The following is an 18,586-nucleotide window of genomic DNA, read 5'->3' as shown; positions in this document are numbered from 1 at the left end:
AGAAGAACAGTCAAAGAAAAATGTGTTGGAATGGTCTGTTTTTGCGTATCTATTAACCACAGGTTTAAACAGATAAAGCTGATGATGAAATGAGGGGTGGGGGAGAGGAGAGGCTCATGGCAATAATAATAGTCCAGAGGGATTAAAAGATCACATGAGTCAAGAGGTGTGTTAACCGCCATAAAATGCAGAAATGATTAGGCTAGATATGCCTCACGCAGCACTCGACGCGTAATTGAGGCCATGAGCTCCAGATACAATATGATATTCAGCACAGGGTCATTCCTGTTCTGCAGTGACTTTTGAACTCCATGAATTTAAACCGATATGCAATTTAAGGAAGTATTTGTATAAAAAAGGCACAAAAAAAGGTATTAAGGTAAATTAATTTTAGCCAATAGCTCACTCAGTAAATGATTGACAGCTTGCTGAAATTAATTTAGATTATTTTTTTTTTTTAATTAAACTTATCGTACTGATTTCTGTAATTTTCTCAAACAGGATGGAACGTTTTGACACAAACCATCACAGAATTCATCATACTGATGTTTGCATTGTTGTTTTCCCTCCAAAGTGATGTCACTTCCTGGAAGGTGATGTCATTTAGAAACGGGCTTGTGTTAGTTAAAGGGATTTTTCAAAAGTCAAACAGGAAGGACAGACATGTTAAGGACAAAAAAAAATATATATATATAAATTGCTTATCAAATAAAGTTTATTATTAGTCTATATGGCATTTTTGATATGCTTTAAGACAAACCATGTGCAAATTCATCAGTCAACACCATCGCTGAGTATTTTCTCTTTAAAATTGCAGTGACTTAAAACCCCGCCCCTGTTTCCTACATCACAAACATGTGACCAATCCCGTCACGTGTGGGCGGAGCTTTTCTCCACTGAGTTGTTCAAAGCATTTGTAAGGATGCTGATTTTTAGACGGCAGCTGTCTGACTCTGAGATGGTGAACGGGAATATGGTTTATGTAACATTATTAGCTGTTTGATAACATAGTCAAGCCAAAGGCTAATCATATCAATTACCGTTATGAGTCTGACGTTGTAGAGAGCGATATGGTACATGGACTTGTAGACGAGTCTGTATAATTCACTCTTCCTCTTCTGAATCAGTTTTTTGCTGAATTAAAGCAATATTTCCACTTGCCATTGTGCAGCGCTTATTACAGTTGAGCGAGTGGATCAGGTAATCCGAGCTGCTGCGAGTGAGTGGAGGCGGGGCTAATTTGCATATTCATGTTTCCATATATACTACATGAATCAAGGGTGTCGAGTTACATTCAAGCTATTTTAAGGCATGAAGATGTCTTTTTGATTATCAAAGATGAGTTTTAATAGAGCAGGGGGACTTTCAGACAATATTCACAAGAAAACATGTTTAAGTTAGAAAAAGAAAAAATATGGGGCCATATTCACAAAATGTATAAAACTGCTATTTTATTCTTATTTTCTATCTAAAGAATAAAGTTAAGAATATTTTTTGTTCCCAAAATGTTTCTAAAGATTGTTCTAATGTTAAAACATAAGAATTCCTGAACATATATATAATCATAGTAAATATCCTCTGAAAGTTATCCTCCATCTTGTCTTAAATCCTCAAAGGTAAGTTTAAATATTAAGCATTACATCATTATTATGATTATTATCAAAAACACTTTGAAATTGAGATGATCAGCAAGATAACACCAAAACCATTTCCTTCTTAAGAAAAAAAAAAGTTCTTAAGAAAATATTTTTACTTAGGAATTTCAGTTAATTATCTTAAGAAACATCCAAATGAAATTCATTTAACTGTGATTAAAGGGAACGAATGCAATGCTTATGATTTATGTTAATATATATTTAAAAAAAAATTATATTACACTTCATATTAGGGGTCCAATTCTCATTATTAACTAGTTGCTTATTAGCATGCACATTGGCTGTTTATTAGCACTTATAAAGCACATATTAATGCCTTATTCTGCATGATCATATTCTCCATCCCATAATCCTACCTTACTACCTTAATAACTATTAATAAGCAGTAATTATGAGTTTATTGAGGCAAAAGTCATAGTGAGAATTGAACCCTAATCTGTGACCAAAATACTATTTTTCTTAAAAAGTAAGTTTAATTTATTTTTATATGATTATATAGATATGATGACTAACTACAGATACACACGTTTATAGTGCAACTAAAATCACACCAATATTATTAAAACTGGAACAAATTTGTCTATAACTCACCTTCACCCTCACCTTTTACATTCACAGCCTGTCATTACGAATCTGTCGAAAATCTGCCCATTCTGAAAAGAAACAATGTTCGTTAGTGTCTCAAGTCTAATTGATCAAGAGCAAAGGCCTGAACAATGTAGATACAGTCAAAAATGAAAAACAAAAACATATCGAGACAAGATGTAAAGACTAAGTTTGCAGGTTTAAAGGAACATTTTCCCGACATCCTGCGAGAGCCAGAGAGAAGTACACATGAGCTATTGGAATGGGAAATCGGATGCTCCATTAGCAGCGGATTTATTCAATCAGCTGGCTCACCTCTTAATTAAAGGAACTAATTATGCTATCGAAGGACTTCTTGGCTGGTGGCTCCAAAAGTGGTTTGGCTGGCACGCCATCCCCCTCGTACCTCGCTGAAGGTGATGACCTTGTGATAACCCGTGTGTTCATCACTCAAATTACCGTCCCCAGTAATGGTAATGCCAAAGCACTGGAACACCGGGGCGGCTAATCTGTATTCAAATGACATGCCACCAAACAGTAAGGTGGGCCGCGCGGCCATAACTCAGCCGCCGTGCATGCTGGGGAGGGAGATCGACCACGGCCAATCAGACATTATCATACATTTCCCAGGTGTGAGACAGGCCTTCTGGGAGCCAATGATATTGGGAAAATTCATCATAAGTCTCCCTCGCAGTCGTAATGGTCAATTTAAATTAATTACTATAGTGAGGGGCAGCATGGGACTGAGGTACAGCCACCGTCCTTACAATATGAGCTCGATTGTGTTTAAGAGCTTGTGTTTGGGTTCAGAATAGCCTTTAATCATCAACATTTGAGAAGAATTGGCACTCATGAACATTCTTAAAAAATGTCATTATCTTATGAAACTAAAGTAGTGAAATGATTTACAATGTTCACCTAACTGTGAAAGTGTGAGTTCCATCTTCTTAAAAAAATTAAGTTAAAGTTTAATAAATATTAAATAAAAATGATAGAAATGATAAAAAGTTTAATGCATATTTGTTTATCCAGTGCTTAAATCATACGTTATTGAGCAGTTAACCTTAATATATTTACATGATGTTCATTATGACTTTTAATTAGTTACCATGCAAAACTATAATGAAGTGAGGTCACTTCTCATCGGTTTTATTTGCTATATTTATTCCCGGATCTGCATAAAGCTCAAGCAAACATCGGGAAAATAACATACTAGCCTAAATCAAATTAGCATCTGTGTTTGTATGTTGTGTGTTTGCTACAAACACTACATATAAATGTGTGAAATGAATGTGGTTTGTTCATTATTTGACATACTAACCCATTATATATTTAAAAAATATATACTTGAGTAAATTCGCAACTAGAAAATAATTAGCATAATAGTAAATTAGCATAATCCGTGTAAATTTACATCTGGTACAAATGTCGGTATTTCTGCTCCCATGTCTCGATAATTCATGTACTTTTTTCATAAATGAACACCAAATATAAACAAGCAAAAGTCAACACGAGGGAGTTTGTATTAAATTAAATACATTTAAGTTAAAAGATTATTTTAATGCTCAACACACGACGCTCTTAAAGCTGACGTGTTTCATGATGTTTTGTCGCCACCTTCCGGTCATACGAGATTTAACTGCCCTTCACTGAGCTCTAGGATAAAAGGCTGGCAGACTGAATCTGAAATTCATTAAAATTCTTTATATATGTTGTCAAACCACTGTGATATAGCAGACAATCACCAAACTCTGGTGTTTAACCTATTAACTGTCACAGATCTGATCTGAACTGAAAACCAAAGCCATATTTCTAAGTTCCAAATTGATGTCAAAAAATTGAGTCTGCTAAGAGGATTTAAAGTACCATTTCCATGGTAACACAATGTCCAATTTCAAAAGCTTTCACAGAATGAATTCTGAGTGTTCAAGCTATCTAATTAATGATAATTATTAAATTATGTGATAGGGAAAAGGCAATAAAAAAGCATGCCAAGTGACCGGCTCCAATTCCTCAAATAAATAATAAACAGCATTTTTACATTTCACAGCAAAATAACAGATCAAATGACCAAGTATTACAGCAAGGGCCTAAAATGAACACTGGCCAAGCGCCAAAGCCAATCGGTGTTGGCGTGTAGCTATATGAAACGCTGTTAATCGCAGTAACGTTTTTATTCTATAATAGTAATCTAATATAGTGAAAACATGGAGGTGAACGACGCTCGGGACAGTTGACGGGGCAGAGCTGCATCGTCTCGAAAGTTTAAGCCCTGCTAATTTAAATATTCAAGCTCAAAAAGATGCGAAAGGGAACTCAATTCGTTTCTCACTTGCTTTGTAGGAAGTTTTCTGTGTGTAAACATCCAAAACGCGCGCCCAGAAATCCATGTTAGCGTGCGAAGACTGAATTGAGCTCTCTTTCACGTCTTCTTACGCTTGAACAGACAATTTGGCAAGTATCTTGGGCACCCTGACCAGCATTAACTTCTGGAGCAGTTTGAGCTACAGTAGCTCGTCTGTTGGATCGGACCACACGGGTCAGCCTTCACTGAGTCTTGACCGCCCATGACCCTGTCGCCGGTTCACCACTGCTCCTTCCTTGGAGCACTTTTGATAGATACTGACCACTGCAGACCGGGAACACCCCACAAGAGCTGCAGTTTTGGAGATGCTCTGACCCAGTCGTCTAGCCGTCACAATTTGGCCCTCGTCAAACTCACTCAAATCCTTACGCTTGCCCATTTCTCCTGCTTCTAACACATCAACTTTGAGGACAAAATGTTCACTTGCTGCCTAATATATCCACCCACTAACAGGAGCCGTGATGAAGAGATCATCAGTGTTATTCACTTCATCTGTCAGTGCTCATAATGTTATGAATATATGTGAAATATGTTACTAATTTCAGAGTTTATTCAGAAAGGCATCAACAGTGACATTGTTTATGTGATGATGAACAGTTTTTCACAGAAAATACAAATGCTACACATGTGAATTCACTTTATTACTGTCTGGCAAGAAACCTGCACTGTTTGTTTGTTTGGCCATCCTCATCATATCTGAATGAAAGACAGAAGGTCTCTGGCTAAGGTTCAGATTTAGTGAAGCACTGCAGCACCGGGAGTTTCCAGCGTGAGCCGCTGTGTATCCGCAGGTCCAGCCACTCCTGCTGGGCCACGGCCAGGTAAGACTCGGGCGGGGTGGAGGAGAGCAGCTCCGGGGTCAGTGTGCTCTCGGCTCGCGTCAGGGCCTGCTGGCATGCCGCCTGAATGTCCATGCTCTCCAGATTATTGAGACTGCCTGCTGCCTGATCCATGACCTGAGCGCTGTTTGGACCTGAGGGAAAACGGCACACGGGGATTAACATGAAGCTGCTGCTGATCACATGACATAAAGCCTTGGAACCATCGACGGAAAAAAACATACAGGCCAATTTTTGTCGTAAATGAAAAAGATAATATGCGGGCTAATAACAGCAGAATAGGTGTGACTGATATTAATTTTGGCACTCTCTCATTCATGTTTTATTATGCATAGTGTATTTTTAAAGGATAGTCATCCTGCCATCATTTACTCACCCTCACATCGTTCCAACAACATCAAACTTTGGCTGCGTCTGAAATCACACACTCTCATGAGTAGGTACTTATTTTGTAATTATTTCACGATTGCTAAAAAAGAATGTTCTATATAGTATGAATGTAATCAGGACGTACTACAATCGCCATGTTGTCATTATCATGTGATCTGCATAGCTTCACTGTCATTCATAAACCCTCTCCAGTGGCCTCATGGGATAGTAAAGTGTCCATCATATGTGCGCTTCAGAATCTTGCCAGAAGAAGTAGGTCACCCGGGGACAGTATGCCTACTCTTTTATTAGTACTGTAAATTCGGACATACACATACTGTTTTTCGTCTACTATATAGTAGGGAAGTATGCGATTTCAGACACAGCCTTCGGTTCATCTTTGAAACACAAATTAAGACATTTTAATGAAACCTGAGAGGTGATAACGAATGAGGTTTGTTGTAGCACAAGCTTCTGCATTTACCATATGTGATGCACTTTATGTATGTGTGTTTAGATGTAAATAAAGCTTAAAGGGGGCACATCATGGAAATCGAACTTTTTCTGTGTTTAAGTGCTATAATCGTGTCCATCTACCAAGCAAGAAAACATGAAAAAGGATAACTTAGTAACTTTGTTTTGTAAGTGTTTCTCTGACAGCATGTGAAAAAACGACCCGCTCAGATTTCGCTCCCCTTGTGATGTAGGAAGGGGATCTTATTATAATATTACCGCCCCTTAATCTGCATGTTTCCACCCACTGCACCGCCATTTTGTTTTCACATACGACAACGGTGTACCAGTTCTAAAAAAGGAAAGTTTCTGTCCAAGCGATATTTTGGAAAAAATATTAGACCATTCGCAGCATTTGATAGCAATCATGTTAGCCTGGTGTGTATGTGTGTGGCTGCGTGAGATTCTCCAGCTTTGTTGTTGTTGAGCTGTTAAAGCTCCGCCCTCTTCTGGAAAGGGGGCCGGGAGCAGCAGTTCATTTGCATTTAAAGGGACACACACAAAAACGGCGTGTTTTTGCTCACACCCAAATAGGGGCAAATTTGACAAGCTATAATAAATGATCTGTGGAGTATTTTGAGCTGAAACTTCACAGACACATTCTGGGGACACCAGAGACTGATGTTACATCTTGTGAAAGGGGCATTTTAGGTCCCCTTTAAATTATAAATTTAGACTTGGATTAACTTGATTCCTATGGATTCATTTAACCTTCATTTCCTTTTGGTTACCTGGACTTTCAATGGAGAGACTGCTCAGGTTTCATTAAAAATATATTCATTTGGTTTGAAAGATAAGCCAAACTCACGTTTTGGAATGACACGAGGGTGAGTAAATGATGAATGTGAATTTTTGTGATTTGAGTGAACTCACAGCAGTGTCTGAAGGGCTCCCAGCCGCGAGAGGGCAGGTAAGGTTTGGCCATAGGTTGCTGAAGCAGGCACACGATGGCATTATCCACCTGATGAAAGACGCGCAGAGACAGCAGCTTCTGGTGCAGCTCCTCTGAGAGGCTGTATTCCTCTGAACGAATGAGGTCTCGAATCAAGTCGAAGTCCTGCTTCAGCTGCAGAGCTCCCTGAATGCTGGTGTGAATGAACTCAAGTAAATGAACACTGAAGCGCTACCGTAAATCCATTACTCCACCACATGTACACCAACCTAAACTTGATCTTCTGTTTGAGGATGTGCTCCATCCAGGCCTCCATGAAGGCCGTCATGGCCTCAGCGAGAGCAGGAACACGGGCGTCATCGGGCAGCGTCTGAACGCCCTCCAGCACCTGACCGATCACGCTCTGAGCCGCAGACGCTGCGTAATCACTCGGACTGCTGGGCAGCTCTGAAAATACGAACATCATGTTCAACGTACTGTTCAACACAAGCACACTGTACACTTGCATTCATTGTGTCCGTACCAGTTTTGTGACTGATCCTCCAGTGTTTTGCTGATGGCATGGTTTGCTCAAAGATCTCCACAGACATTTTCTTACAGTCCATAGAAAAGGTCCTCAGGACGAGATCAGAGAAAGCCTGCAATATGAGATGAACAGAGTAAGTCAAACCACACAGAAAACCTCTCATAAAGTGATTTTTGTAGATTTTTGCACCAGTATGGCTCAAAAGTTTGGGGTTGGGGCAATTTGAAAGAAGTCTCTTCTGCTCATCAAGGCTGCATTTATGTGATCAAAAATACAGTAAAAATTGTGAAATATTATTACAATGTGAAATAGCTGTTTTCTATGTGAATATCTTTTAAACTGTAATTTATTCCTGTGATCAAAGCTGAATTTTCAGCATCATTACTCCAGTCTTCAGTGTCACATGATCCTTCAGAAATCATTCTGATATGATGATTTGCTGCTCAAGAAACATTTATGATTATTATCAATGTTGAAAACAGTTTTTCAGAATTATTTAATAAATAGAAACAGCATTTACTTAGAATTAGTAATAGAATTTTTTACTTAGAATTAGAAATAGAATTTTTTTGTGACAATATAAATGCCTTTACTGTCGCTTTCGATCAAATTAATGCATCCTTGCTGAATAATAGTAAAATAATAATAATAATAATAATTTTACTGACCCCAATCTTTTGAATAGTAGTGTAATTTAAATGTTTCAGTTTCTCATCATACACAAAAATTTAATTTCTATCATCATGTACCCACCCTCACGTCTTTCCAAAACCGTATGACTTTCTTTCTTCCGTGAAACAGTTATTTTGAGAAATGTTGGTAACCAAACAATTTTGGTGATCTCACTGTATGGACAAGACATTTCTTTAAAATAGAGTTGTCAAAAGTACTAACTTTGATACCTAGTCGGTACTGAAATTTTAAAAATGTGACGCTTTGAGCGCTGTTGAGCGGATTCGTAAACACCTCTGATTGGCCATCGTGGCTACAATGATCAATGCTGTAAAAACGTTGTAAATAGCCATCAATGAAGCTCTTCACCAAGTGCTTACACACGGGAGCGTTTGAAAGCAGGCGTCTATCACGGACTGCTTTCAAAATCATTGTAGCCAATCACAGACATATCCGATGAGCACGTCAACAGAATCCGCTCAACAGCGCTTAAAGCGTCACACTGAAGTCAGTACTTTTGACAACTCTACTTCAAAATATCTTTTTTTATGTTTTAAAGAGCAATGATAGTTTGGAAAGACATTAGGGTGAGTACATGATGACAGAGCTGTCATTTTTGGGTATGCCATTAACAACGTTAGGCAGAAAATGTGTAATGATGCGATAATTCCTCACTTGTAGATGTGTGAGAGCCTGAGAGAGTGAGGCCGTCTGCTGAATGATCAGAGGCTGATCTGAATCTCTGCCGACGGCTCGAGTGAGGTGGACCAGGCTCTCCACTGACTCCTTGAGATCCTTACCACAAACATAAACAAATGTTAGAGATGTGAGACAATTTTAGATTGTGAACGATTAAAACGACTCCACAATCTGCCTTTAAAGAGAGATCGTAGTATTGTACCACAGCGCATTCAGCTGCAGTTCTGGCGCCGCCGTCCAAACATATTGTACAACGTCACATGTTTAGCAATGCAGCGGTAGGAGTTGCAGTTCTTTACCATCACAAATGTTTATTATTTACATGCGCTTTAAAGCCTTGCCAGTTGAACTTTTTATTCGCAAACTCTTCTGAAGCTTTCTGGGCGCGTACACCAGTCTAACAGCGTGTGAGTACTGAAATAAGTTCTCTTTCGCGTCTTCTTATTGTGCTTAAACTGACACAAGGTTTACATAAACACAGTCATTTTTTATCATAAGTGAATGTAAACAGTTCAGATGCGTGTCAGTATATTAGATCAGTGCATTCGGTCGTAAAGTGACAGCAGCCTAATAAAGCTACCTACTGTAGCTGAAAATATTAATGCATTATTTCATTTGTACCTTATATTGTATTTTTCCTATTAATTGTAATTTGCATCTTTGTTCTTATTTTTAATGACAAAGGTAAAAATAAACTGAAATAAGATTTCGGTCATATCGCCCACCTCTACTTATTATTTTATATTTTGTTACCTTGTGAGGAAACAGGTAAAACAGGGCAACTAGTTTGGCTGTATTGCTCAGTGAGTTGCAAAATAGTCTTAAAAACCAACATGAAAAACAATTGTGATAAGATTGTGGATCGTGATCCTGTCTGAAAAAAACTGTGATGTATTTTTGCCATATCAAGACGGATAAATGCATGAAGGTGAGTATTTAATTTACCTTGAGATCTCCTTGTGTGACCAGCAGGAACTTGCTAATGGACCAGGAGGCCAGAAACTGGTAGGCTTTACTCATAACCCAAACAGTCGAGGACTGGACCGTGACAACTGACCTACACAACAATCCCAGATGACTCTCCCTGAGGCTCTTGGATCCTCGGTCACCTAGTGAAAGACATCAGTGCCAACGGGATGAGCTCATGTGATCTTATGTACCTTGAACAGTGGCCAAACTAGGGATATAAAAAAGTACTGGTGCTATGTTGCTGAGGCAATGTTAAAATTATAATATATAAAAAAAAATTAAGAAGCAAATATTTTTCCGATACACAAATTTCGAACATTTTTTGCTGCTGATTTTATTTAATTTGTTTCTTTGGTAATTATTTTATTACAGATTGTTAAATAATTATCTGTAATGTTTAATAGAAAAATAATCAAAATATGTTTTAATGTAATTTGATAAAAATTTATATTGTTATTTACTTACTGTAAATAGCATTTTAGTTTTTGCTGTGTAAATATGTGAAATTATGATGTACACTACCGTTCAAAAGTTTGGCATCTGTAAGATTTTTTAAGAAATAATTTTTTTATTATGCAACAGTGCATTAAATTGATCAAAAGTGACAGTAAATACTTTTAAAATGTTACAAAAGGTTATATTTCAAATAAATGCTGTTCTTTTTCTATTCAAAGAATCCTGAAAAATAAAATATATCGCAGTTTCCACAAAAATATGAAGCAGCTCAATTGTTAATAATTATAAATGTTTCTTGAGCAGCAAATCATCATATTAGAATGATTTCTGAAGGATCATGTGACACTGAAGACTGGAGTAATGATGCTGAAAATTCAGCTTTGATCACAGGAATAAATTACACTTTACTATATATTCACATAGAAAACAGCTGATTTACATTGGAATAATATTTCACAATTTTTACTGTTTTTTCAATCAAATAAACAGCCTTGGTGAGCAGAAGAGACTTCTTTTAAAAACATTAAACATTTTTGAACGGTAGTGTAGCATCATGACAACCCTATTCTAGACACTGATCAGAAGTGTGAAGTTGAGTACCGGGCTCAATGTCTGGATGTTGCAGGAGCTGAAGAACAGTGTGGAGAGGCGGGAAGAGCTGCAGGATGAGGTCCATGGTGGCCGTCCTCACCGCACATCGCTCCTGTTTTACTGCAGGGACACACTTCTCTTTCAGCCCCGAGCCCAGCGACAAACACATCACTGCAAAACAACAAGACACAATCACACAACAATCATTTCACCTCTGAAGACACACATGAAGACTGACATCTGAATAGTCATATTATAATAAATACAACTCACTTTCATCCCACCGTGTGAAGGCAGCAGTAGATAAAACATAAGAGCAGAAATTGCTCAAACTTTCTTTACATTCTTCTGGAATGAGGTCTAGAAAGACAAAAAAGAATGGAAAATAATTGTAAAAAATCTTGAAAGTCAAAAAACTCAATGCAGTACAATATACAGTCACTATATTAGTATCAGTTAATACTTTCTGTGGCAGGTCTCAAAAATATTAAACAGTTGTGCATGTTTTCTACTGTACAGTCAAATGTTTTAATGTTCAATTTCAGTTGTGAAAACAGCTGTTATTTAAAATAACAGAGCCCATAAAAGTATAGACTTCATCATATCTGTTATTGGCCATAACAAAATAATCTGCCAAAATTGCTTTCAGTGGAAATATGACATGAAAACACATCGATGAAACATCAACCCTGTGCATCAAAACAAACAAACAAACAAAAAAAAAATACTATGAAATTTCAAATATATTTGAATATTATTTGAATTTTGAGTGAATCACATAAAAACTGTCAAATATCTCCATATTTCACACCAAAATGAATAAATATATTGCATAAAGAAAATTAAGTCAAGGAGAATGTAGATTTTTCATTAGACATAATTTTTATGAACATTACGCCTTTTGTCCCAAATGTCATTAATATAATGCAAACAAATTGACTATTTATATTCTAAGAATAAATTTTATACTATAAAATTAATTATATATATATATATATATATATATATATATATATATATATATATATATATATATATATATACACATACATACACATGTAGTCAAACCAAAAATTACTCAGACATTTTTGATATATTTTTACTAGTGGGTTCAGGACACTATAGCTCATTCATGTAAGTGAAGATAGCAAAATAAAGTAAACTGTGACATATTATACCCAAAAATCCTTCATACAGTGGACTACCAGTAAAATTGATAAAAATTTGGAAACAAAAATTATTCACACTTTGACCTGACCATGTTTTGCTTAAGTGTTATCTGACATAATTAAGATTTTTTTTTTTCTGACACAGTTTAACTGAGATCTTGTCATATTTTATTACCATTTTTTTAAACTATAATGAATAAACTGTATTAATGAATGAAATGTTCAAGGTGTCTGAATAAATTTTGGTTTGACTGTATATGTATGTATATATATACATATATATGCGTGTGTGTGTGTCTGTGTGTGTTTTTGTGACATATCAGGACACAAATTTGTATAATGACATGGGTATGACATAGGTATTACAAGGAGAGGGTGACTTATGAGGACATTAACCCATTACCTACATTTGTAAAGTTCAATTAAAAATATACACTACAATTCAAAAGTTTGGGGTCAGTATGATTTTTTTTAAAAAGAAATTAATACTTTTATTCACCAAAGATGCATTAAATTGATCAAAAGCGACAGTAAAGGGGTTTGAACGGTACATCATGACTGTATGTAGTTTATTTCTTTTCATTTTGAGGTGAAATATGACCCAGCCATTTCATTCTAAGATTCAACCATTAGCATCACTTATCTTCTCAAAACAAATAACACACATCTGACACTTCAACCCCATCCGTACATCAGTACCTTCAACATACGAGTGTCTGAGCCATGAGACCAAAACCAGCAGCATTTCATCGTTCCACTGGTTGATGCTTCCCAGAGTGCTGCTGTATGGCTGATAATAAAAGTGTCTCACGACCGCTTTCCCAAACTCTCTCCACAGCAGGACCTTATAATGACAGAAGAGCTTCACGCACGCATCCGACCGCCTGAGATCCATAGTGGCCACGTTGAGCGTCCTGCAGGTCATTCTGGGTCTGTTTAGATGCCTCTCCTCTCCTTCACTGGCCCGTCGACAAATCACCATGGAGTCCTCCAGATCGGCAGGTTTTTTGGGGATATGCGGAGCTAGGAGGTTTGTGGAGGTCACTAGGACTTGAAAGAGAGTATCGAGACACTCTCTGTCTCTCGAGATAAACGAAGAAAAGGGAAGATTGGAGGACCAGAGGCCGTGAAGGGGCGTTAGGGGAACATCAGCATCTTCAACAAGTTGTACTGTATGAATGTTTATTGTGGGTGATGATAAAAGTCTGAGGTTAGGGTGTGTAAAGTGACTCTTAGGTTTGTTCGCCATATGTAGGAGGTTACTCTGCTGGGAAGACCACGTGTAGAGATGCTCAGCTGCCTTCCGCGCTTGACTCTGAGCAAGAATCGTCATTAGCTGCTCAACGGGGAATGTTGTAGGACCAGCTCCGGTTTGAAGCACACTAGAAGCCAGCTGAGGCCCGAGGACGAGCTGTGAGCTCCTCTTGTCCTCTAAGATCTGGTTGTAAAGCTCGACGGCACACAGCAGGTCCACTAAGGCATCTCGCGGCACACGGTCCGGCTGGGCAGCGGCCAGAGCGGAAAGAGCGGTGTGGATGCAACGCTCCATCAACTGCAAGGCCTGGAAGCCCAGCAGTTGTAGAGTTCGGCGCATGGAAGCAAGAGTCTCCGCGCGGATGAAGAGCACACGGCGGAGAAGGCGGTCGGCTCGAGCTTTGCTCCAGAGGAGATCCCAGTGGCTGACGTGAACCTGCATTTCCCGGCATAAAGCTCCGAGGCTGAGGTTCCACGTGGAGTTGGGCTGCCCCCTGTCGGCTAAGAGGAGCCGAGTCCTCTCCAACACAGAGCCCAGCTGAGCCACAAAGCAGGTGGCCGCATGCGTGCGCCGGGCGTACTCGTGGAGGAAGAGCAGCTGGGCTCTCTGCTCCATCAGCTGCTGCAGCTGGCAGTAATGCTGGCTGAAGACTGCAGCCTGAGGGTGGTGGTAGAAATCCTCCTCCTCCTCAGAGGAAGAGAGGCCCTGTGACACAGCCAAACAGCCGACCTCCTAACGCGGGGTCACGGAGCGTGTGGCACTGAGAGCCGAGGCTCTGTAAAGCCTGTCCGAGACGTTGGACATTTCTGGAGGAACAGGAAGTAATGCTCTCGCTCTCAGAGTCCCAGCTGCCATCTTTGCTCTTCTGCCCCATGAGCCACTTCAGGCTGGGGTTAAAACGGTTACGAAACAGAGCCTCTGCCCTCTGGAGGGATTTGGTGAACGGTCCCTGGTACCAGGAAGCTGGGAGGAAACAGAAAAGCAAAATATTATGCATTATTGCAGCTTAAACAATAGAGCAATGCATGAATTGTATACCTTGAATGCAATATAAGTAGCTTTGGATAAAAGCATGTGAAAACGGATATAAAACAGGTTTTGTTTTTGTACTTTTTCAGAAACGCAGCTGTGTAACCATCAGATAATGCTGCTCATCCACCTTGAGAGGTCAAATTACATATTATATGTGACCCTGGACCACAAAACCAGTCATAAAGGTCAATTGTTTGTCCATTTAAATAAGCTTTCCATTGATGTATGGTTTGTTAAGACAATATTTGGCTGAGATACAACTATTTGAAAATCTGGAATTTGAAGGTGCAAAAAAAAATCTAAATATTGAGAAAATCACCTTTAAAGTTGTCCACATTCGCAATGCATATCCACTCTCAAAAATACATTTTTGATTTATTTATGGTAGGAAATTTACAAAATATCTTCATGGAACATGATCTTTACTTAATATCTTAATGATTTTTGGCATAAAAGAAAAATCGATAATTTTGACCCATACAATGTATTGTTGGCTATTGCTACAAATATACCCGTGCGACTGGTTTTGTGGTCCAGGGTCACATATGTGGCATTTTATTTTACATTTATTTTGTATGGGGTTCAAGGAAAACAATTCAAAATAAATGTTATTTACAAAGATAGATGTGTGATATAGTGCAAGAAAACGGATGTAATATAATAATGGATGTAAAATATGTAGCTTCCGCCAGACCGTCTCCCGAATTCAACTTACGAAGAAAGTGTAACTGTCATCGCTTGTTTTGTAAGTTGAATACGGAAGGCATAGGACGTAGCGTAAGCATTTTGAACTGTGGGAGGCATTACACTTTCTTCTTAAGTTGAATATGGCAGGCGGAAGCCAGATATTTTACTTTATAACTTGTTAAATATGGATATTTTTTTACACAAACGCATCGCTTCACTTCAGAAGGACTTTATTAACCCCCCAGAGCCGTGTGGAATACGTTTATGATGGATGGATGCAGTTTCTTCAGCTTCATACTCGCCATTATAAAGCTCGGATGCATCAGGATATTTATTAATATAACTCAGATTTTGTTCATTAGAAAGAAAAAAGTAAACTAGGATGGCTTGAGGGTGAGTAAAGCTTGGGATAATTTTCATTTTAAAAAATGAACTAATCCTCTAATTGAGCAATAATGAATCATGACCTCTGCGTTCAAATGATATCTAGTGTTCAATAAGGCCAAAAATTGTACCACCTTCTTACTTACCATCATATTTGTCATTTGATATATATTCCTCAGGAAGTATCTCTGACGGGTCACTTGGCCTTCTCTGTAAAAACACAAAAAACATGTCATAACATATGAGATGAGGAGGCCTTGGCATGTCACATGCTGTGACTTAAAGGGTTAGTTCACCCAAAAATGAGATTTCTGTCATTAATTCCTCACCCTCATGTTGTTCCACACCCGTAAGACCTTCGTTCATCTTCAGAACACAAATTAAGATATTTTTGATGAAATCCGAGAGGTTTTTGACTCGTCCATAGACAGCAATATAATCAACACTTTCAAGTTCCAGAAAGGCACTAAAGACATCGTTAAAACAGTCATGTGACTGCAGTGGTTCAACCTTAATGTTATGAAGAGACGAGAATACTTTTTGTGCACAAAAACAAAACAAAAATAACCACTTTATTCAACAATCTCTTCTCTTCCCTGTCATTATCCTTACGCAGGTGAGCACAGTGAAGGCTTCTGTGTTTACGTCCGAATGCCGGCTCAGTATTGGCCAAAGCTGATCACGTGACTCATGCGTGTGATAGAGCCGGCCAATAATGAGTCGGCATTCTGACGTAGAACCTGGAAGCGCTGGACGTAAACAACGTATGAGAATGACACAGAAGAGAAGAGATTGTTGAATAAAGTGGTTATCTTTGTTTTGTTTTTGCGCACAAAAAGTATTCTCGTCTCTTCATAACATTAAGGTTGAACCACTGCAGTCACATGACTGTTTTAACGATGTCTTTAGTACCTTTCTGGACCTTGAAAGTGTTGATTCCGAACACATCCGAAGATGAACGAAGGTCTTATGGGTGTGGAACGATGCGAGGGTGAGTAATTAATGACATTTTTGGGTGAACTAACTAACACTTTAAGTAATACAAAGGTGTGTTTGAAAGTATGAGGCGTTGTGTCTGACCTGTCCATTATCAGACCGCTGGTTTTCAGGACTGTCAGCAACAGAACTGTCCGTTTTGTCTGTTTGGGATCAGAAATGTCAGAATACAAGCAAATGTTGAAACTTCAATGGTACTGGCTTGATCATTTAATATAAACCGACATTAATGGTCAAAGGTTTCAACACAGAACTGGACTGAAGGATCTTCTGATCAGAATCTCCTAACATGAAAAGTGTCCTTCTCATTTTTTGGTCTCTACTTCCATTTGTGTTCTTTCATAATTTTTGTAGACTTATTCATAAATGTAGGCAATAGTAATAATGAAGAATAAGCATGTTGGGGTCAGTAAGATTTTTTTCTTGCTTACACAAAACTTCTAGGCCTCTAAATGATCAACATGATCCAAACTTTGCAGAAAAACAAAGTATAAATGTACAAATATTTATTTGTTCATTTCTCAGTCATCATTATATTGCATTGCATTATATGTTTTAAAATGACAGAGCTTTGATCATGAAACTAAGCATTTAAATATCATCTTACTAAGACATGTTATCGGCTGATATTGATATTTATATGTATTTTATGCAAGTATCTGCTATACTCATTGATTTGCATTAGAGGCATCAGAATTCCATCATTTTGTCCATATAAATATCAGCACCAAAATGCATGTTTTTGCTCAGTTTGGGTTTCAGTTTATGTATCAATCAAAAGTCAACATTTGCCAAAGACAATGTCCATTTTGGCAAGTAACAAGAAACCCTGAGAAGCCTGTTAACATAATATAAAGCTGGCATTAGTGTGCCAGTATCCTGTTTTAAAGACAATTAGACACATGACATAGAGATTAAAAGGTGAAGGTGGACCTGTTTGCGTGTTTGTGTCAGTCTGTCCCTCCTGAGAGCCTCCTGATGAGTGAGCCATCTCACCTGCACAAGTACAGCAACACAAACATCACAAACACCGCAGAAACAACATGTCTGCACAGTCACACAATCATAATGAGAGTTTACCTGTTCATCTCAAAGGAAAAACAGGCTGTAGAGCTTTCATCTCTAGTGTGAGTGAGTAAATAAAAGGACAAATTATTAATTTTTAGCAGAAGAATGTTTTAATACACAGCCTTGCCAAGTATAAATGACATTACACGTGACAACATAACACTCACCTGTCTCTGAAACCGTATGAAAGCTCCAGGTCGTGATTTATTCCAGTGTTTATCCTCCATCATATTACACTGATGCTAACAGGCTAACTGATGTTGACTCGCCAGTACATATCTTGTATCCCGCTAATAATAACATCTTCCTGACAGACACTAATCAGTGCACACGATGAACCTTCAGTTCAGTTCCTATTATTGGAAGACACCTATTTTGAGGGATATGCTGGTGGCAACAGGTTAGTAATCCTCAATTAAGCACATATACCGGACTTAGCGTAGCATGAGGAGAACAGCCAATGAGAGGAGAGAACGCTGACTCTGTCTCAATACCTAGTGAGCTGCCTACATAGACAGCAGCATTTATGATGCCCAAAATACACCAGTAACCTTGTTTTGTTCAGTTAAATCATAATCAGATGCTATGGTGGTGTGTAGCTTACCTAAAATATTACTTTTTTTCATTAAACTGGGATGACAATAGTATAAGTAAGAAAATAATCCTTAGGATTGAGACAGAATTGGATGTTGCTCACTTCATTAAAGGGATAGTTCACCCAAAAATGAAAATTCTGTCATCATTTACTCACCCTCAAGTTATTCCAAACTTGTATAAATGTATTTGTTCTGCTGAACACAAAAGAAGATATTTGGAAGAATGTCAGTAACCAAACAGATCTCGCCCCCCATTGACTACCATAGT

The 18,586-nt window shown here is 38.1% G+C and overlaps 1 protein-coding gene across 1 annotated transcript; it reads right to left on the bottom strand.

Moving 5' to 3' along the window:
* Window positions 1-5,170: 5,170 nt before the first annotated feature.
* ccdc142 (coiled-coil domain containing 142) lies at window positions 5,171-18,194 on the bottom strand. The gene is made up of 14 exons (XM_051860604.1): window positions 17,890-18,194; window positions 17,735-17,776; window positions 17,588-17,650; window positions 16,739-16,797; window positions 15,805-15,868; window positions 13,000-14,518; window positions 11,405-11,491; window positions 11,141-11,302; window positions 10,061-10,224; window positions 9,092-9,211; window positions 7,742-7,856; window positions 7,488-7,665; window positions 7,200-7,411; window positions 5,171-5,578 (listed from the first exon to the last, which is right to left on the bottom strand). The coding sequence occupies exons 6-14, from the start codon at window positions 14,168-14,170 to the stop codon at window positions 5,328-5,330; spliced, it is 2,460 nt and encodes an 819-aa protein (XP_051716564.1). The 5' UTR covers window positions 14,171-14,518; window positions 15,805-15,868; window positions 16,739-16,797; window positions 17,588-17,650; window positions 17,735-17,776; window positions 17,890-18,194; the 3' UTR covers window positions 5,171-5,327.
* Window positions 18,195-18,586: the final 392 nt, after the last annotated feature.

This window comes from Ctenopharyngodon idella, chromosome 14, assembly GCF_019924925.1.
Source record: "Ctenopharyngodon idella isolate HZGC_01 chromosome 14, HZGC01, whole genome shotgun sequence".
NCBI classification, from domain to species: domain Eukaryota; kingdom Metazoa; phylum Chordata; class Actinopteri; order Cypriniformes; family Xenocyprididae; genus Ctenopharyngodon; species Ctenopharyngodon idella.
The sequence above is the reverse complement of the archived record's forward strand: the minus strand, read 5'-3'. Positions and strand labels throughout refer to the sequence as shown.

Coding starts and splice junctions, on each gene's coding strand:
- ccdc142 (XM_051860604.1), bottom strand. CDS start 14,170: ATGGAGCAGAGAGCCCAGCTGCTCTTCCTCCACGAGTACGCCCGGCGC. Junction 11,492..12,999: donor CAGACACTCGTATGTTGAAG/GTACTGATGTAC, acceptor TTGTCTTTCTAG/ACCTCATTCCAGAAGAATGT. Junction 7,857..9,091: donor AGGCTCTCACACATCTACAA/GTGAGGAATTAT, acceptor CTCATATTGCAG/GCTTTCTCTGATCTCGTCCT.